The 20,589-nt window shown below is 32.9% G+C and overlaps 1 protein-coding gene across 4 annotated transcripts in view; it reads left to right on the forward strand.

Annotated features, from left to right (window-relative positions):
* Positions 1-20,589, forward strand: part of LOC118182375 (uncharacterized) — a 411,384-nt gene that overhangs the window by 307,386 nt on the left and 83,409 nt on the right. For all 4 annotated transcript variants that reach the window (XM_085814499.1, XM_085814497.1, XM_085814500.1 and 1 more), the window contains exon 3: positions 19,430-19,531. In XM_085814499.1, coding sequence (XP_085670625.1) covers positions 19,471-19,531 — 61 coding nt within the window. In that variant the 5' untranslated portion in view covers positions 19,430-19,470. The remainder of the gene's footprint in view (positions 1-19,429; positions 19,532-20,589) is intronic.

The raw sequence follows: 20,589 nt of genomic DNA on the forward strand, positions 1-20,589 counted from the left end.
AGTATAAACATTTTACCATTTAGTTTTATTAAAGAATTTTACTTTTTAACGATTAATGGTCTCTCATATCTGCTGAAAGCTATCTCACATTTTAATTTAATAAACAATGTGCATTTTCTTATTAACCATCAGTTAATAGTTTAAGTTTCTCATTAGCAAAATACGCTTATTAATGAATATTATTTATTTAGTCGAATGTGACAAAATCTATAAGGGCTATCTGCTTAAATAATATCTGCTTTCGTGAAGGACTTTTTTAAAGAAATTGGCTCGTATTAACCTTACACATGCGAAAACCACCTATGTAATGAATTCGTCCTCTGAAATTCAAACCAGGATCAAACTACCAATACTCAGCGTTCTTATCCACTCGATCACGTTTAGGCTGCTTTATAACTGAGTACCTGATCAATATGTTAGAAGTTTTACTTTGATTGTATATTCAGTTATAATGACGTTGATCTTTAATGACCCCATTTAGAGGAAGAGCACCCCGGGGGCGGGGATGAGGTCCGGGGGACTACCACCCATTTCCCCTTCCACCAAACCATACATGGAGGTAGGAAAGAACTTCCTACCTCCATGAAACCATACGAGAGAACTTTCGGCTCAGCATATATTTAGAGTGCCCCCCATGCCGCAAAGACACTATTGCATTTACAAACATCCACGCCTTCTCCGGGATTTGAGCCCGTGCCCTTCGGGGCCACACTAGGCTTCCCTAACCGCTGTACTGTCTGGGCGGCTTCATTTTTGAAGTAGTACTTTAGAATTTTATTTTCCTTTTATAAGATAATTAAAACAAGGTGGGCGACACTTACACACATTTTAGATAACAGATTTCAAAATAACTTCATAAATCAGAAATATTTCTGCATTCAGTTGTAAGTAGGTATACTACAAATGAGTATTTCTGCCATAGGTACAAGATAAGTGATGTACTTCCCATACACGTGTCCTCCGCTTCACGAACATTTACTTTACGCTAACTGATTTTCACAAAAGAACTAAATTATTTAGGCCAGTTAAACTCAAAATAAACTTCACACATTGGTAACAGGATTCGAGACAATGTACAGTAAACATAATGAAAAAAAATTAAGGCAATTCATTATTGGCACAGCTTTTAAAAAACGGTACTAGCATTTCAAAATAAAATTAAAATATACTTTTTCCTTTTTAACCAAGAAAAATGGAACAAGTTTCTATGTAGTGGTATGATGGAGAATAATTACTTGCATGACATCCATTGCAAATTTAACAGCAAGTACATTCCTATGGCTACAATTTATGGAAATAATGGTATTTTTAATACGAACCTGATAAGGCTAATTACCTAGGTAACATCCTGAAAACTGCCTTTTCATATAACCTTAAAATATATCTCATATAGGCTAAATAGCTGATAAATTCGTAACATTTTATGACCGCATTAAGCTTCCCCTCATTATCGCCGCATCATAAATTACGCAAGCCATTTTAAACTTAAAAATATATCCTGGATTAAATGAAATCATTGACATAGCGTTTCGCTGTATGGGAAGTTGCAATTATCATTACATTTTCACATCAAATCGAAACCTACATTTCTGCCAATAGCCTGTTACCCTTCAAGTCTAAAATTACAAATGCATGCATAATCTTGGAAATGATTCAAAACATTAACAACTGCCCAACAATGCTTAACCTTGCAAATTACTCAAAACATTATGATGATTAATATTCTATTCTCTCTCTAAACAATTCGGTTTTCAATCTAAGCAGAACTCTGCTTTTCAGTTGTTAATGGTAATAAACGTTCGTGATGTTAATATTTAATTTCCCAAAGGAACAATAACTTTAGACATGACAAAGATGTTTGATAATGATTGGCTCTGAAGTTTAATACACAAATTTATCAAACTCTGTTTGACTGATTGTCACAAGCTATTTTCACCCTCTTTTCTGCATGCCTTCTGCTGTAACAGGAGCAAACTAGGCGTGTATTCGAGAGGTCCAGGTTCAAGTTCCGACGAGGGCATTGCTCATTTTTCATATACTCCTGCTTCAAAATTAACTATTGTCTCTACAGTGGCGCCCGAGGAGCTAAAATGTGGTGGATGATGATTCTTCACCACCAAGACTTGGCGACTGGGTCCTCTAATTCCCAGTCGCCTTAGGGGTGTAACGGTAGTGGTCCAGGTTCGAACCTCGGCGAGAGCACTGCTCATTTTGCATCTTTCCTGTTGCAAAATAACGTAATGTCTGTACGATGTTATAAGGTATTTTCTTTCTCCTTTTTGCATGCCTTTGTGATGTAACTGGAAGCACACTCAACTCGTTTTTGGAAGGTCCGGAGTTCAAATCGCAACGAGGGCACTGCACATTTTTCACGCATCCAGCATCAAAAACACTTGACTCTACAGTGTAATATTGCTTTGAATCTTTCTCATGGGTATCTCAAAAGTTTCAGGGAGAAATTCTTTATAAACGCGACATAAAATATACACAAATGTTCCATAAACCTTTGTTCTAGCTCACGTTCTTTTGAACATATACAATCCACAACTCAGCTTACTCTCTTAGCTGGCGATATGGAAGTTCACTGAAACGTACTCATTCGCGGAGTTATATCTTTAACTACAATGTTAAACACGCTTGAAAACTAATTTGCCGATATGGTACATTGCTATCAACAGGTAAACTTAGTACACTATTGATTTCAGTCAATGTCATTATGTAGCGGCATTAGGATTTTTTGAAGCAGGAAAGGTGAAAAATGAGCAATGCCTTCACTGGGACTCGAATCTCGGACCTCTCGAACACGCGTCGAGTGTGCTGACTATTACACCAGGAAGGCATGCTATTCTTTTTAATGCAAATCTAATTTTGCGTTTAATAACAATACTCAAGAAGAAAACGTTTGGTTTATTTGAGTATGACAAAGCATTCGAGGGATATCTGCCTAAGAGGAAAGATGCCTTTGTGGATGACTTTCTAAGGAAAACTGGCTCTTATACACATTCGACATGGAGAAAACAACGAAAACGCCCATGCAGCCTGCCCGTTCGCCGAAATTTGAACTCGGACCAAACTACCAATGTTCGGCGACTTTACCACTCGACTGCTGGTAGGCGAAGGTGAGAAGGAATCGTTAGATACCACTTTATATGAACATTACCAAAGCTGTTTGAATGGAATGATTTACATTGCTGCTTAGAATGATTAACTCAGTCTTCTGATTTGTTACTAAAACCTTCGGATCATTTTATATGCAGCATACTTCTGATGCAACGCTGACTTTTTCTTTTTTTTTTTTCTTTTTTCTTTTTTTTTTTTTTTTTTTTAGTATCCAAGTGAAATTTCTTTAATTTAGTCAAAATTTGTCATATACTAAAATTTGTCGTAATCTTCGTACCGATGAAGGCTGTTTATCTCTCTGTGTAGTAGTTTCCCCTATACTTCTTATATACACATTGTTTAAATTGCAATCGAAATGTAGTTCACCTATAAAAATATTTAGAATTTTTTTCTTAATGTGCTATGTTTCTGTATGTCCATGTGAAAACAGCAGCAATAGCAACATCCAAACGGGTTGGGTAACTATGTTCGGTATATAAATTAGGAACGCAACAACTTGTATTTGGCGTAGATTTAGTCAAGATCTCAAGCGAGTTTCCGCTATTTAACAAGTACAGGAGGAACCTTCTGAACCGGCGACTTCTTAGCACCTTTGGATCAAAGGTGTAATCTAAACTAGCAATCTCGCTATCAGCATCCCAGGGTGTAAACTTTCTATTAATTTGCATAATAATATTTTCCAGTAAGTTCTGAATCTTCTTATCAAAGATCCAGTTATACGTTTCCTTAAATAACTGTGGAGGTTTCTTGAACTTTATCACTATATAAAGTCTTTTTTGTCGTTTCTGCAGATTTTTCTTCTGAATTTGTGAGCTTAGAAAATTCTTTCCTAGATATTTCCGGATTGGCAATCTTTTTTTAAGCTTCTTTCCGTGCAAATGTTTCTTTATATGTTTTACACCCAATCTTTTTTGAATATTCTCTCCGTGCAAATGTTTCTTGATATGTTTTACACCCAATCTTTTTTTAAGCTTCTCTCCATGCAAATGTTTCTTGATATGTTTTACACCCAGTCTTTTTGAAGCTTCTCTCCGTGCAAATGTTTCTTGATATGTTTTACACCCAATCTTTTTTGAAGCTTCTCACCGTGCAAATGTTTCTTGATATGTTTTATACCCAATCCTTTTTGAAGCTTCTCTTCGTACAAATGTTTCTTGATATGTTTTACACCCAATCTTTTTTTGAAGCTTCTCCGTGCAAATGTTTCTTGATATGTTTTACACTAACGTGTTCACAACCACAAAAATGCAAGTAGGTTTCTCATCCGGTTTCTTTGGGCATGTATTCTTTCTGTGCTCTTTTCCACATTTACAACATCGTGCCTGAAAGTTACAAACACGGTGTGTATGTCCATAGGCCTGGCAGCTATAACGCCGCGCCGGCCGTTTTCTTGGCGTGAAGCGTTCGAATCTGATGTTTACACTGAACGTGTTATTTAAATGGAGGATTAAATTTCCTGAATTAGTCTTTCTCAGTTCAAGAAAGAAGATCAGTAGCTTTTCCACTACTCCTTTTCTGCTTCTGGAAGACTGTTTAACTTTGATAATCGGAACTTACGTCTCTCCAAATCCGTAAAATTAGCTTCTTTAGCCACTGATGTTGGAAGATTTTTCATTACGACTCGAATATTAGGTTCACGTAGTTGATAGGAATGGAACGCAATGTTCCTTTCACTTCAAACTTTAGTCGTATTACGAAAGCCCAGTGTGCTTCGTGTTCACCCTGACATATTTAGCGCAAACTTCCGTCAATGTTTAGCTAGTTAATTGGCTCCTGGGGGAAAACTATCGGTGGTATTTTGCCGTCTATCTTATCAGTTGCATTTTAATCTGATTCCTTTTCATTCTCGATTGATTGGAAACGGTTAACTTGAGTGCTGTCCATGGGTTCAGCATTTACAGGAGCTCTGACAGGATTCTTTGGAAATTTCCATTCTTCCACTGCTCGATTTTCTGAAGCTGGCGCTTCCTTTCGTGGCTTTTTATACTTGCCTTGGACATCAGAGACAACTTGCTTTGATGTTTTTGGAGTATTAAAAAAATCAAGAACAGCTGCTTTTCGCAGCTGCTTTAAGAACAGCTTCTACACCACCAGTCGCAGCTGCTTTAAGAACACTTCTACACCACCTACTTCCCATGTTCCACCGTGCACCTCCTTTTCATGTGCTGGTTTTTCTTTAAATGTTCCTCGTTTAGCGAAGCCAATTTTTGAAGGACACAGCACTAAGCTCTAAATGTAATCAATTTCCGAAGGACACAGTACAAAGCTCTTTATTTATTTTTATTTATTTATTTATTTATTCCATCGATAGGATCCAAATGGTTGAAAAGCACCTAACCCAGTGGGCCAACTGTTCCGTTCATGGCGAAAAGAAAAGCTTCTTCACCAACTTATTCATCCTAGACATCGTCATATCTAGCCCCAAGATAAATCTTTGTGAATCTGAAAAGCTTCAAGGAAGTCCAATTCACCAATTGAAGAAGGTTTTTGAATGATTTTTGCAGGCCCAAAGTTAAAACTATGATCAAATTTCCAGCAATGATTACATATCGAAGTCTTGTTAATATCGCCTTTTCGGACATAAGATTCTTGTTGACGAAGAGGAACTGTATTTACGTGTCCTCGAAATCGACTAAGATCTTGACTAAATCGACGCCAAACTTAAGGTTGTTGTGTTACTAATTTTATACTTCTCTTGGCGTATTTCTCTTCGATTTTCATGTTCTGTATAGTTTCAACATTCCTTGGTAAGTTTCTTGCTTAGTATAATGAACACCTAATGAAATGATTTAGCTGTCAGGAGCAAAATGATTGCAGTTAAACTACAATTATAATTAAACATAAAGGTGGCTTTTATCATTCAAGATAAAAAAAAAGATAAAAACGTTTATGAAATATCTTTCAACTAATAAAATAGAAAGATGTTTATGAAATATCTTTATGAAAATTATAAAAATGACAAAGTTTCGCTTTTTAACATTGCGCTTAAAAGTACATTAAATTAAGAACAGATTATTTTGAATTAGCCTTTTGCTCTGTAAACAAAATTAGCATTTGAATTGACAATGCGGAAACTATTAGAACGTATTTCGCTTCATGACGCCCTCTTCTGTTTTGCTGAGTACATTTTTGTTCTGCAGCCAAATATTTCAAAATATACTTCGAAAATGAAATTCAAATGAATATTTAACAAGGTTATTAATCGTACCTCCCTCTATTTGACCTTCAACAAACTGGTAATTGGCTGTCTCTTGAAAAGAATCAAAGAACCTGTCTTCGAATGAAAGAGGACTGGCTATGTTTAATTAATTAATTAACATATGGAGTTGAATACATTCAGAATTGTTCTTTCACTGACGTTTAAAATTTATGCTCTGTGCTCTTGATTTTGCAAATGTTTTGTTCTGTGAAAGCTTCGAAAGTTTTTAAACATATAATACTTACGTAAACAAAACGATAACGTGTAATCATGTATATATTGTACTTATATAAACAGGATTTAGAACGATGAGTTTACTAAATTTATTTCGAACCGGGTTTTGTCGTGTAACCGAATGTAAAACTTTTCTTCTACAGCTTTAATGAAGATTTTGTAATGTGAAATATCTAAATACACCTTAATTCTAATATAAATTTTATTTTCAGTTAAATAAGTATTTGAAGTATTTTAAACGACAGTTCATTTAATGTTTGAAGTAATGCGGTTGTGTATGTGAAGGAATTAACATCCATCCTATAAATTGCATTTTGGGTGTTGCTAAACGCATAACTGAACTATTTCAAGTCCATTAAAGTAATAGGGGGACCGGAAAGTAATGTCGCTTTCTTACATTAAATTCAAACGAATACATTTTTAACAAGTTTTTATTTTTAACCAATAATATATAATCACCCTCGTTATCAACAACCTTTTGCCATCTAATGTGCAGATTTTCAATCCCGGACCGATAAAAATCAATTGGTTTTTGAGTAAAATATCTCGAAAGGACATTTTGGACATCATGCAAATTTTCAAATTTTTTGCCACTAAGAAAATGTTGTAGGGATCCAAATAAATGGAAATCCAATGCTGCGATATCGGCCGAGTATGGTGGGTGAGTATGGCAGTACCTCCCACCCCAATTCATTCATTTTTTCCAGTGTTCGTTTGCACAGTGAGGTCTTGCATTGTCGTGTTGCAGAATGACGACTTTTCTGTTGACAATTGATATTTTTCGACTAAAGATTGGTTCACTCTATCCAATTGTTCACAATAAAGGTCTGCATTAACAGTTTGTCCAGGTTTCAGCAATTCAAAATGAACAATTCCACGAATACTCCATCAAACACCCAGAAGCTCCTTTTCGGGATGTAAACTCTTTGTAACCCCTATTAAAAATGCCTTTTGAGTTTTGGATTATCATATAGGACTTATTTTTTTGTCTCCACTCATCAAACGATCGAAAAACGGTTCTGTATGGTGCCGTTGAAGCAATACGTTGCATGTAATGGATAGGTTGGCTTTGTTCTTTTCGGACAGACTATGGGGGACTCAAACACCTGCTTTGCTTATTTTTCCATTCTGCTTTAAATGTTCTTGGATGGTCGACCAAGGTTGGTGAAGAGTGTTTGACATGGATTTGCTTCCACTTCTGCCCTTAGCATGTTGTTGTCGACATGCGCAGAAACGACATTACTTTCCGGTCCCCCTATTAATATGATAATTCTTCGTATAATAAAAAACAGAGGAAGGAAAAAGAGCAAAAATCAATTGCGTTTTAGTTTGCTGAAAGGTATTGCTTATACTTCATTCTATTGAGTCGTTGACGGAAATACCAACCCAGATCATCACTCCTCCTCTGTCAAATCGGACACGTTCAAGCGGAAATGCGGGAGTATTCCGTTTGCCAGGGTCCCTTCAGATGAGATACTGCCTATTGTCAGATTGTACACTAAAGCGGGACTCGTCCGAGAAAAGCACGTTGCTCCACTCATCTCGTCCCCATCTGAGATTCTCCTCTGCGCATCTTATGCTGGCAGCATGGTGTCTTGCGTTAACGAAACACAAACCGTAGCTCTGCGATCATACAAACCCAGATTGGTGGAGTCAGATTCGAACAACCACGATCTGGAATCGGTAATGCACATAGCTCAAAAACGAGTAGCCGTAGAACGTTGAAATTTTCCATGTTTGACTGTCATAACATGCAGTTGTGTACCTCTCTTTTTCCTCGAATTAAATCAGTTGTTGCACCAACTTCAGTGCTTTTTTGCCCAGTAGGAACAGCCAAGTAGGCAGGACAAGGAAGTCATGTGGTGTCCTCATCAGATATTTTACTTATATTTTGATCATTTAAAATATAACTATTTAAGAATTGCTAAATCAGTCTAATATATTATTATATATTTAATTTATCAATATATTAATAAGTTTCAATACATAGCATTATATAATAATGGTTATATAGAATTTAGTTTTTGTATTTATATAATATAATAAAGATTACATAATAATTTTATTATATAAATATATTATCATATATATAATGATTTATATATTTTATAATACGAAAACTTTCTATATACCATCTCCAAGGAACACAAATTCAACTTAAAACCACGAATGGAAAAAATGTTTAGTCGGAATTAGTATTTTCAATAGTAATTTCAATTTCCTTGCTTAAAAAATCTGCTCAGAAAAATCTTTGATCTCAAAAATTCCAAAAGTAAATTTTAAGTATTGAAAAAAGTAGCTATTGTCATTGATCGCAGATTTATCGACTTGTCAAGGGGATAAAGCAATCTACCATTAATTAACAACAACTAAATTAAAAGAGAGTGTCTCATCTTACTTCCAAGTAAGCATCCAATTATTTGCTAGATCCAAACCACAACTCACAATTAATACTCAATCCAAATAAAGATATTTGTTCATTTACGCAAAAAGAATCTTTTTAAACAAAATAGCAGATAATCTTAAAATAAATGTTTTTCGTTAAAAGCACAATTAATCTGAAAGACACGCTTATTTCAGAAGACATATCCCCTGCACTCTCATTTTCAAACTCAAAAACAGAAGTAACCATATTAGAACATTAAAAGTTAAATTAAAATCATAAGTCTTAAAAATCTTAAAATTAAAGTTTGAAACAAGTAGTTAATTAGAACTTTAAAGATCAAATGATATTATACACAATATTATATATATAATATTATTATATATAATGTTATATTCTTATATAATTATAAAATATTATTTTAGTATAGAATATTGTTATATAATGTTATATACTTATATAATTATAAAATATTATTTTATTATAGAATATTGTTATATAATTAATTAATTATTTTATTGTATAATGAAGATTATATAATTTAGTTGATTTAAAAACTAAACTGTATAATTATTTAAAATATTGTTTTAGGTTTCAATAGTTATCGTTCTAAACATATCTAAACTTTCGCGCAAATAGTACTTAAAAGGCCACCCAGACTATACTTAAAGTATATACCTTAAGTATATACTTAAAGGTATAGCATATATAATCACTATACTTAAAGGTATAGTGGTTAGGAGAGCCTGACTGCAATACCAAAGGGCCCGGGTTCAAATCCCGGAGAATGGCATGGATGTAAAATTGTCTGGCAAGTTCCCGTCATTGGATTATTTATATATGGAAAATATTTAAAGAAAAGTTATTATATATTATAACCCTTTGTAGCATACAAATAATCTAGAGAAGTTAAACGAAAATGTTTGTATTTTTCCTTCTTAAAATAACCTTAGTAATAATAAAAAAAAATTAATTTTATTTAAATTTCGTTTTAAATAATTGCTACAGTTTGTTCACTACAGTGGACAGGATGCATATACGTACTTGCATACAAATCTCTTCCCAACGATTTACGGCCATTGCATTTGAAATCATTTCCTGCCTTGTTTGCAGTGATCATGACCATCTTCTAAATGGTAAATCTACAACTGACATGTACATACAGATCCCCCAAAATACCTTCATTTCGTCGATTGTGATTGAATTCATTTTGCTACGATTTTGTCACCTGTACTTATTGGATTCAAATGTCAAATGTTCTAGAAATTCCTTGCCAAACATAAACATTTCCAGTGGTGTTTTGGCTTGATAAGCAGCACATTTGGCTTTCAATTCACTCGTTTCGGTAGATCATTATCTATCCACTCCACAATTTTCTCAAACTGACGTTTAAAATAAAATGTCTAAAATGACTGACTATGAATAAAAAATGGCAGTATAAGAAAACGTAAGCTATATTATATAATGTTTACTATAATAAACTGTACTAACTTGGAAACAGAAGTAGCAGCCATTTTCCGAATAGCAATGCTTTACTTAGTGATGCTATACAGCCATCTACGATCGACAGTTGAAAGTCTAATAATATAGAATAAATAAACACAGGAATGGAATCTGTTAAGTCATTTACAGAAGAATAAACAAATGTCAACTTTTGTCTACTAGAGTAGACATGATGCAACAAAGGGTTAAAGTATTTCTCCCGCCTTCCTAGCGTGCCTTCGTGGTGTAGTGGTTCTGCACTCTGGGCCGGTATTCCAGAGGTCCGTGGTTCGATTCCCGGCGAAGGCGGTTGCTAATTTTTCATCTCTCTGGCTTTTCCAATTAACCTAATGTCTCTACAATATAGAGGGCAAGAAATGAAAGGTAATATTTGATTTCGGCAATACAAATTGCATCACAGACATGTTAACATCTCAAAAGCTTTGTTTACTAGTATAATTTACTTCCGTTGTTCGCAAGAACAAAACAATGAATTTTTTTTAAGTGGATTCTGTTAAAATTACAACGTACTAGAAGTAATTGAGTATTAGTAACGCATACTACAATAAATGAGAATCGCCAATGGCTGGCAAAGTGTCAAACTCAGTACTCAGATAACTGATATTTAGATGTAGAGTCATCTTTATTGCAACATAATTCATACTTTTATTTCGTTCTTCATTTTGGCTCATTTACTATGCTGTCAGAGAAAGCCAAACGATCGTTGCACTAGGGTTTCCTTGTTTTACGCATCTGTGCTCTTACATGGTTTAAAATGAATTCTCTGAACCAATTGGTGTTGTAAATGACTCGTGTTAAGACCGCCCGGGAGCTTCCAGCAGTTCAAATTGCTGTATAAGTAATTGATACGAGTAAAATGTTTAAATTAAAGTTTAATGTTATTCGAACACTGTGAAGTGTAAGTGAGGCAGAAGAATAAATTAATCTGGCATGAAATAGTAAAGATATATCCAAGGAATGTGAGAAACAATTACAGTACAAAGTTCGTAATCCTTAAGTCCATTATCCGGAATGATCTATAATGCGGACCTCAAAGCCACAAACTTACGCATGCGCATAAAGAGAAGAGATACTGTTTATATCTATAGAGAGAGACTGTTTATAGAAGAGAGAATTAAAGAGAAAGTATTAGCGCAAAAGACGAAGCAACTTAAACAACTTACATTTAAAGAAATGTTTAATAAAGTAAACAAATAAATATTAAGCTTTTTTTTGTAAATTTCGATACCCTTTAGATCATAATTGCTCTTTATTTCATAAATTACGGTTTCATATTTTTAATTGTATAATTTCTGCATGCCATCTTACCAGATTTAAGTTGATGATCTATAATCCGGAAAAAACCCTAATCGGGAATCGCCGAAGTCCCGACGAGTCCGGATTACGGACTTCACTATTCAGAATATCACTTGACGCTCCGTTGGCTGTTTAAAACAATTAAATGTGAACTACTACTTGTCTGGGCAATGCATAGTAATTTTAGATTTTCAATTATCTCTTTTCAAATTAAATAAGGTTTTATGTATTTTAAGTTATACTGTAAAAGTATGAATCTTAGCCTATTTTTATTCATGAAATAGTCTAAAATGTGTTTACGTTTTCATCAGTCATAACTTATGACTGTATCTTTGGTTCTAACTATTCGTTGAAGATCAAGTGAAGAGAAAAAGAAATATAATCGCAAGATAATCATCGCTTAGATAATACATCTTTCCTACACTGTTAGTTTTAGTCAGCACTTGCTAACTGAAGTCATTGAAACTTGGACAAAATATGATGAAAGATGAATCTTAGCTATATATAAGATGCATGCCTTCGTGGTGAAATAGTAAGCACGCTCGATGCGTAGGCGAGAGGTCCGTGGTTCGAGTCTCGGCGAAGGCAATTCTCATTTTTCATGTCTCCTGCTTCCAAATAACTTAATGTCTCTATAGCTAGAATATGAATTCTTTGAGCAAAGCGAAAGTAGTAACTGAAATATCCTGAAAATCTCTATAGAAAATGAAGTTAAGAAATTTTCGGAACACAAATGTAAGACATAAATGCCATCATGGATGAAAAACAGTTTTGTATTTTCGGCGATAGTAACTTCTGTATTCTAATCTTTTCATTTGCCAAATCACGTTTCATTAGTACACATACCAGATAGAACGCCATCATCCATTTAATAAGTCATCCTGTCCTGTAAAGCAAGAGTTTTAATATTTCTTGCTGTTTCACACCGAATATAAATTTTGATTTAAACTTTAATAATACATGGATTATAGCTAATGCCACTTGTAAATTTTTGTGCCACATTGTTTTCCTATCTGTAGAGACATTGGGATTTTTTCGGAAGCAGGAGAAGTGAAAAAGGAGCAACACCTTCGCCGGGAATCGAACCACGGACCTCTGGATACGCGCCCAGCGTGCAGACCATTACACCACGAAGGCACGCTAAGAAGATGAAAGAAATACCTTATATGCTCTCGTTTTTAAAGGGCGAGTGGATTTTAAGGGAGCCAATCGCCGAATCCTGAGTATGGAGTATCATCATCCTCCACCCTTTTAGTTCGGGCGCCACTCTAGAGACGTTAGGTTTTTTTTTAGAAGCAGGAGATATGAAAAAATGAGCAACGCCTTCGCTGGAAATCGAACCACGGACCTCTGGAATACGCGTCCACCGTGCAGACCACCACATTACGAAGGCATGTTAAGAAGGGGAGAAATACCTTATATATCTATGCCCACAAACTGAAAACATCTGACAAAAGCATACACACATTATAAGTGACCATACCAAAACATAATTCTTCATCAATTTCACAAATTATGAAGCAATGAAACAAGTATTGGGGGAAGCAATTATTTATTAGGAATTTTCCCCTTTTCTCATCATATTATGGCTGTTCCGTCGTTTTTCATTGGCAATAGAAGATCAAAATTTATTGCTTAAAGTAAGTTCTCTTTAAAAATGTTAATCATATGTTCATGAAGGTATGCAGATTTCTTCTACGTCAACAAAAATTATGCTTTTTAACGGAGAATTATTTAAAGCTTAATAGTTTTGTACAATACCAGCAATAAACCTTAACCCCTTTCTAAATCTCTGTAAGAATCCTGTCTTCCCTGAAGGACTATTAATTTCATTTTGGTATTTTGCATTGAAAAATATAAACTGCGAATGACTTTTCAAACTGTTACTACCAAATATTAGAGCCCTGTATTATATTTAAAGAAATTACATAATGAAGAATTTGCATGAATGTATGCATGTGTCTCGCACTGTGATAAAACGACGGTACCTAGAGCCATCAAAATTTGAATAGCGTAATCTTCCGTAGAATATGGGCATGTGGAAGCCCTAATTTGAAATTTGAAATTTATTTTATTGTCGATTTCATATTTTGTAAAATTTTAACCAATTTTTCATTAACAAACTCAACGATTTCAAAGCGAGCAATGACAGCACTGTACGGGGGAAAAAAATAATCTCCAGCGAGCGAGACTGCGTATCGGAAATTCTAAAGATATGCTCATTTTAAAATTATTTTGCGGTATTGCTGTTGAACTGAGTTTTATGGTTTGAGTACGTAGAACATATTTAATAAATAGTGGTTACGCTCAAAACGGTAAAAAAAGTCCCTTTGGACGTAATTTAAAATCTGAAGCTCTGAAACCTTTCAGATATTTTATTTATTTATTTATTTTTAATTATGGTTAACATATACAAACTTCATCTCATTTAGAGGGGACAGCACCTTACCATCTGAAAATGAAAATGAAAAATTAAAACTGTGTATCGCTATAGAGTTTTATGCTAGATTTAACAACAACAACAACAACAACAACAACAAAAAAAAAAAAAAAAAAAAAAAAAAAGTAAATTATCTTTATTAATTTTAAAAATTTAAATAAAATATTGGAATAATAATTATTATTATTAATAACATTAACAATAAAAGGTTTTAAATCTTGAATATTTTTTAATCTGGCTCTATAAGAAAATCAATTACAATACCATGTTGGTTTCGATAGTCACATTAACTAACTGCAATAACTGCAAATTGAAACGATGGTGGTGCAGAAAGTAAACTGGAAATATTTTTCTTTATAATTGGGGAAAGTCAGTACTTTAACTCGACCAAAGAAGATCATCTGCTTAGTAGCATACGAAATAATAATAAAAAAAATTGCAGTACTTTGTGAAGAAAATTATATGTTAACATTAAAGCGTTGCACGTTGTTTTCAACTTCGGATTTGAGAATTTCTTACATCTCTTGTAAAATAAAATTCTTTTTAACATGTGTGTGGCGCCATCTAGTAGCTACATTTAAAACTATTTCATGTAATGGATAGTTTTATGCGGAGAAGTAACACCAAGTTACGTTTGTGCGAAATCGTTATATTTTGTCCAGATAACAAAATATGACGATTTGCCCTTTTGATTTTGCAAAACTGTCCTTTTTTCATTGTTTGGGATTAATTAAAAGGTATGTTTATAAGAATAAGATTGATTTAATTTTCAATTGGGTTGCTTTGAATGATATATAACAATTTTCTATAAATTCAGTATAAAATTTTATAATATAAATACGTATGGCACGTACTCATCAAGTTTGTTTTACTAAATTTTCCCCCGCTTTGAAAGTCCCATAATGGTAAAAAATTTCATTTTTGCTTTGATAGTTAACAATTCTTTCAGCAAAATTACATAAAAATGAATTTTTTAATAATATTACATTCAATAAAATTTTCACATTGAATTTGAACTATTATATATATATATATATATAAAGTGGGAAATGTTATATAACTTATGACGTAATTATTTTCTTAAATGCATTAAAAGCTAATGTTTGTAGAGTTTTTGATTGTAAAATTTATTGAGATTAAGAAATTTAATTATTTAATCTCTCAAAAGAAGAAGGAAAATAAAATATCAGAAATGATAACATGGAAACAGTAGATTATCAGAATGTAAATGGAACAAAATAGAGATATATCGATAAATAAATTAATTCTTTTCTTAAATTAGAATGCAGTTTTTAATTTAGTTTTAACGTAAAACTATTAAAAATCTGAATAAATAAGTTTTTCAAGAATTGCCAGAGCTAATATCGAGTTATACGAAGATTTAAAAATTAAGTCCGCATGTCACAAATTAGTGAAAATTCCTTAGCCTAATTACTGGGCTTCCCTCCTCAACATATTGTTATGCACATCTTTTCTCCTTCTCCATCAAAGAGGTAGAAAATTGTATTTTCATCTTGAATCCTTCGTGATCGGTTATTTCTTTTTTATTCATTCTTTGTGATCAGTTCATTGTTTCATCACTCAATTCTTTCTTTTTCATATTAACATTTCCAGCGCCATGTTTGTGTACTATTTACTAAAATATCCTTTAGAATGTGCTATACGATTATGAAAATTAATTATTTTAATTTTTTTTTCTGTACAAAGGAAATATTGCTTTTTATTAAGAGCTACGACCCTGAAGCATTTTACAAGTTTTCACTAGGAATTTAACATAAAACTTTATTTTTTTTAAAGAAAAACTTTAATGCATGGGACAAACTTATTGAAGACATTACCTCAACTAAGCCAATAGTCAACAAGTGGGTCTCATAGTCATAATAGGTCACGCCCATTTCAACAAAGGAAATATATATATAAGATAGATAATAGAAGATATATAAGGTATTTTCTGCTTCTTTCTAGCTTGCTTTCGTGGTGTAACGGCTAGCACACTCGGCGCGTATTCGAGAGGTCCAGGTTCGAGTCCTGGCGAGGTTACTGCACATTTTACACATCTCTTGCTTCATAAAACCGTAATCACTCTACACATCTTTATGTTGCATATTGGGAAAAACCATGATAACACCCTAATCCAGATAATCCGTTCTTTTGTATTTAAAACCGAGTTTAGTGTTCAGAAAATCGAGTTTAGTGTTCAGCGATCTAATCCTTTGTCCCTCATGCTAAGACGAGCACTTCTGCAGGAGATTAATTCGTTTCGAACCGTAGATATCATCTGAGAGAAGTTTTATTGCTGCTACTAAAGTATTAAATTGTAAGTATTGCACATTTGGAAACATTTAATTCGTCACAAACGAAATAAATTAAGCATTATTCTAGGTGCTGATATTTCGACATAAGTTGCCTCAAAATAGATATCTTGATACAAGCTGTCTGAAAATAGATATTTTGATACAAGTTGATATTTTGATACAAGCTGTCTCAAAACAGATATTTTGATACAAGCTGAGAAAAGCTGTCTCAAAATAGATATTTTGATACAAGCTAATATTTTGATACCAGCTGTCTCAAAATAGATATTTTGATACAAGTTGCCTCAAAATAGATATTTTGATACAAGCTGTCTCAAAATAGATATTTTGATACAAGCTGTCTCAAAACAGATATTTTGATACAAGCTGTTTTAAAATAGCAAATTGTCTTTGTCGGTATTAATAGCAATTTTTTACTCGTAATTTCCTATTTACAAATGATGAAGCTTGTCTAAAGAAGTCTGTACTTGTAAATAACTTTCTTCGAAACTAAAGATGTTAAAAATGGATTAGCTATCAAGATCTGCAAACTTAAGTTGTATGCAAACTGCATAGAAAACAAGCTACTAGGTGGTAACCATCGTTTAAACCAGAGCAGGATTCATCCGGTTCGACGCTACTACTTCCTAAAAGATTTTAGTTCGGCAAGCCGGTTGTAAACATTGAGTCATAAAATTTATATATTGGCAGATCATTGTGACCTAGTAGCTAATTTTATCACATTTTTAGTGACGAACCAGCTGCTAAAATATTTGAACCCTAAAATTGTTTACAACCCATTCCGAGCACGACGAGCAATTTCTCGAAGAATGGCATTCACTGGATTTAAATGTTACAGATGACTGGATTATGAGCATTCTCGATTGTTATAATCCATAAATATCTTTAAAATCATTTGCATCTTAATAATCTTTAAAATCATGCATTTTTCCCCAAAAATTGTTTTTGTATCATTCTTTATTTAGTTTTTTCAGTATATGTAATATTTTGTGTCTTCTCAATACAAAATGTTGCATGTTCTTTGAATTCATTATATGCTATTTTTTTATCAATGTGTATTTGCTTATACTTATAGTTTATACTTTTTGTTTAATATGCATCTTCGTTCATTCTGGGCATTTGCCCACTATCTGCTGAGCGGTAAGGTCGCTGAACACTGGTAGTTCGGTCCGGAGCTCGAATCCTGGCGCGAATGGGATGACTGCGGTGTCCGCCGAAAACATCGCGGCAAAAACATCGCGAACGAAAACGTCGCGGAGAAAACAATGCAAGGCGAAACCGTCGTGGTACAAAACATCGTGGGAGAAAATAAAGCAAAGAAAAAACGTCGCAGTTCTAAAATATCGTGGCACAAAACATCGTCGAAAATAAAGCGGTTCAAAACTTTGCAATTTAAAAACATCATTGAAGAAAATATGGTGGTAAAAAATAAAGTACCTACAAATCATCGCATGACATTAACATCGCAGACATGCGTTTCTCAGGCTTTAATAACTGTAAAATTTAATAATTCTTTAATAATTGTAAAAATTCGCATAATGGTTTGTGAGCGCAAGATGTAAAGAGGGATAATTTTTACTTTCATATTTTTTATTAACTAATAAATATTTGCTGAAAATGTAAAATGGAAACTTAAGTATGGAACTTAATGCAATTTATAGCACTTAATAGAATTTCAAACTGACGTATTTAACTAACAAAGGTCATTAATAAAATATTTTTAGAAGTTTTACTGGTAATTTTTCATGAAAAATATTATATAAAAAAAAAAAAAAGATAAGTAAAAAATTGCTAAGTTAATTATGAGATCATTTTCTTCCCTTTTGTTAATCTGATACTCTTATAATGAAAATTACTTCTTGTTTTATTTAAATTTCTTGTTTTGCTTTTTTAAAAATGTATTATTTAATAAAAAATATGAATGTGAAAATTATTCTTCTTTCCATTTTGCCCACACTAATCATTATGCGAATATCCATTTGCAATTATTAAAGCCTTAAAAATCATGTCTGCGATGTTATCGTCATGCGATAATTTGTAGGTGCTTTATTTTTTACCACGATATTTTCGACGACGATGTTTTTAAACTGCGAAGTTTTTGAACCGCTTTATTTTCGACGACGATATTTTGTACCACGACGTTTTCGTCCATAATGTTTTTGCCGCGATGTTTGCGGCTGTAACGGACGACTGCATACACGTTTTCGTGTTTTTCTTCATGTGTAACGAGTATACGAGCAGTTTTTCTTCGCAAGTCCTCCACGATGACATCCCTACCCCAAGCTAGCCTTCGAATGCTTTGTCAAAATCAAAATAAAGCAAACCAAAAACTTTCTAGACATTTGTGAATTTATGAAATTTTGTAAACGTATAAAAGATTTCCACAGGAAAATTGATTTGAAAAATGTCTGATTTCGAATTGAAAAATTCCTTTTTCATAAAATTCTAGAAACTCTTTTTTAGACTCAAAAAACTGTGTATATTGTGAAGTATGTGTGTGTGTGTTTTGATAATATTTTAGAATGAACTTCGTGTCCATATGAAGTATGTTACAGACACATAAACCTTATTTTAAGAACTTCAGCCGTTTGCGTATAATTAAGAAACAGGCAGTATGTTTAATATTAAAACAATATACTTATATAAATATGTAAATGTTGTTTAAAATCGTCCGGTGGTATTTTATGGCGTCGAACTAAGCCGTAGTCATAGTAAGACTGATAGAAATGTTTTGGTACTTATCTCAATAAATTGCTTAAAACTACTACTGTTCTCTAACTAGTAATACGTTTAAAATAAAAGGAAATAATCTTGAACTATGCATTACTAGCTACGACAGCGCATATTATTTATTTATCTCACTAGAGTATGTGTATTACTGAATGTAAGTTTCATAGGACATGTTACTTAAATGTTGATTATTCCTTTTATATTTTCAGATTCCAATCCATCAAATCATTAATGCAAATTTATATCTGATATGCTGCTTCTTTTTCTGACATTCTTCTGCATGATCTGTAATGCTTCTTCTTTCCTCCAAGGTAAGCATACCTTATTCTTCGTTACTTACTGTATTAATCTTCATTACTTCGTGTTTATTAAGTTTAAATTCAAAACTAAACAAGCCAGAGAGAAATAAAACTTACTTTCATCGTTACTTACTGTGTTACTCTTCGTCGTTACTTTGTGTTTGTTCATTTTAAATTGAAATCTAAACAAGCCAGAGAAAAATAAAGCTTACTTACTTCGTTACTTACTGCGTTATTCTTCGTTACTTACTGTGTTTATTAAGTTTAATTTGAAAACTAAACAATCCAGAGGAAAATAAAACTTGCTTACTTCGTTACTTACTGCGTTACACTTCGTCGTTACTTCGTGTTTATTAAGTTTAAATTGAAAACTAAACAAGCCGCAGAAAAATTAATTTTACTTACTTCGTTACTTACTGCGTTACTCTTCGTTACTTACTGTGCTTATTAAGTTTAATTTGAAAACTAAAAAAAGCCAGAGAGAAATAAAACTTACTTTTATCATTACTTACTGTGTTACTCTTCGTCGTTACTTCGTGTTTATTAAGTTTAACTTGAAAACTAAACAAGCCAGAGAAAAATAAGGCTTACTTACTTCGTTACTTACTGCGTTTATTAATTTTAATTTGAAAACTAAACAAGGCCAGAGGAAATTAAAACTTGCTTACTTCATTACTTACTGCGTTACACTTCGTCGTTACTTCGTGTTTATTAAGTTTAAATTGAAAACTAAACAAGCCACAGAAAAATAAAACTTACTTACTTCGTTTCTTACTGTGTTACTCTTCGTCGTTACTTCGTGATTATTCATTTTAAATTGAAAACTAAACACGTCAGAGAAAAATAAAACTTGCTTTCATCGTTACTTACTGTGTTACTCTTCCTTATTTCGTGTTTATTAAGTTTAAATGGAAAACTAAACAAGCCAGAGGATAAAAAAACTTGCTTACTTCGTTATTTCGTATTTATTAAGTTTAAATTAAAAACTAAACAAGCCAGAGAAAAATAAAAAAATAAAAAGTAAGTTAAAAAATATTTTGTTGCTGTTGTTGTGACTCGCTTTGTCTGAT

The sequence above is a fragment of the Stegodyphus dumicola genome, chromosome 4, assembly GCF_044657685.1.
Source record: "Stegodyphus dumicola isolate Sdum_Otavi_A_Nest chromosome 4, ASM4465768v1".
Lineage (NCBI taxonomy): Eukaryota > Metazoa > Arthropoda > Arachnida > Araneae > Eresidae > Stegodyphus > Stegodyphus dumicola.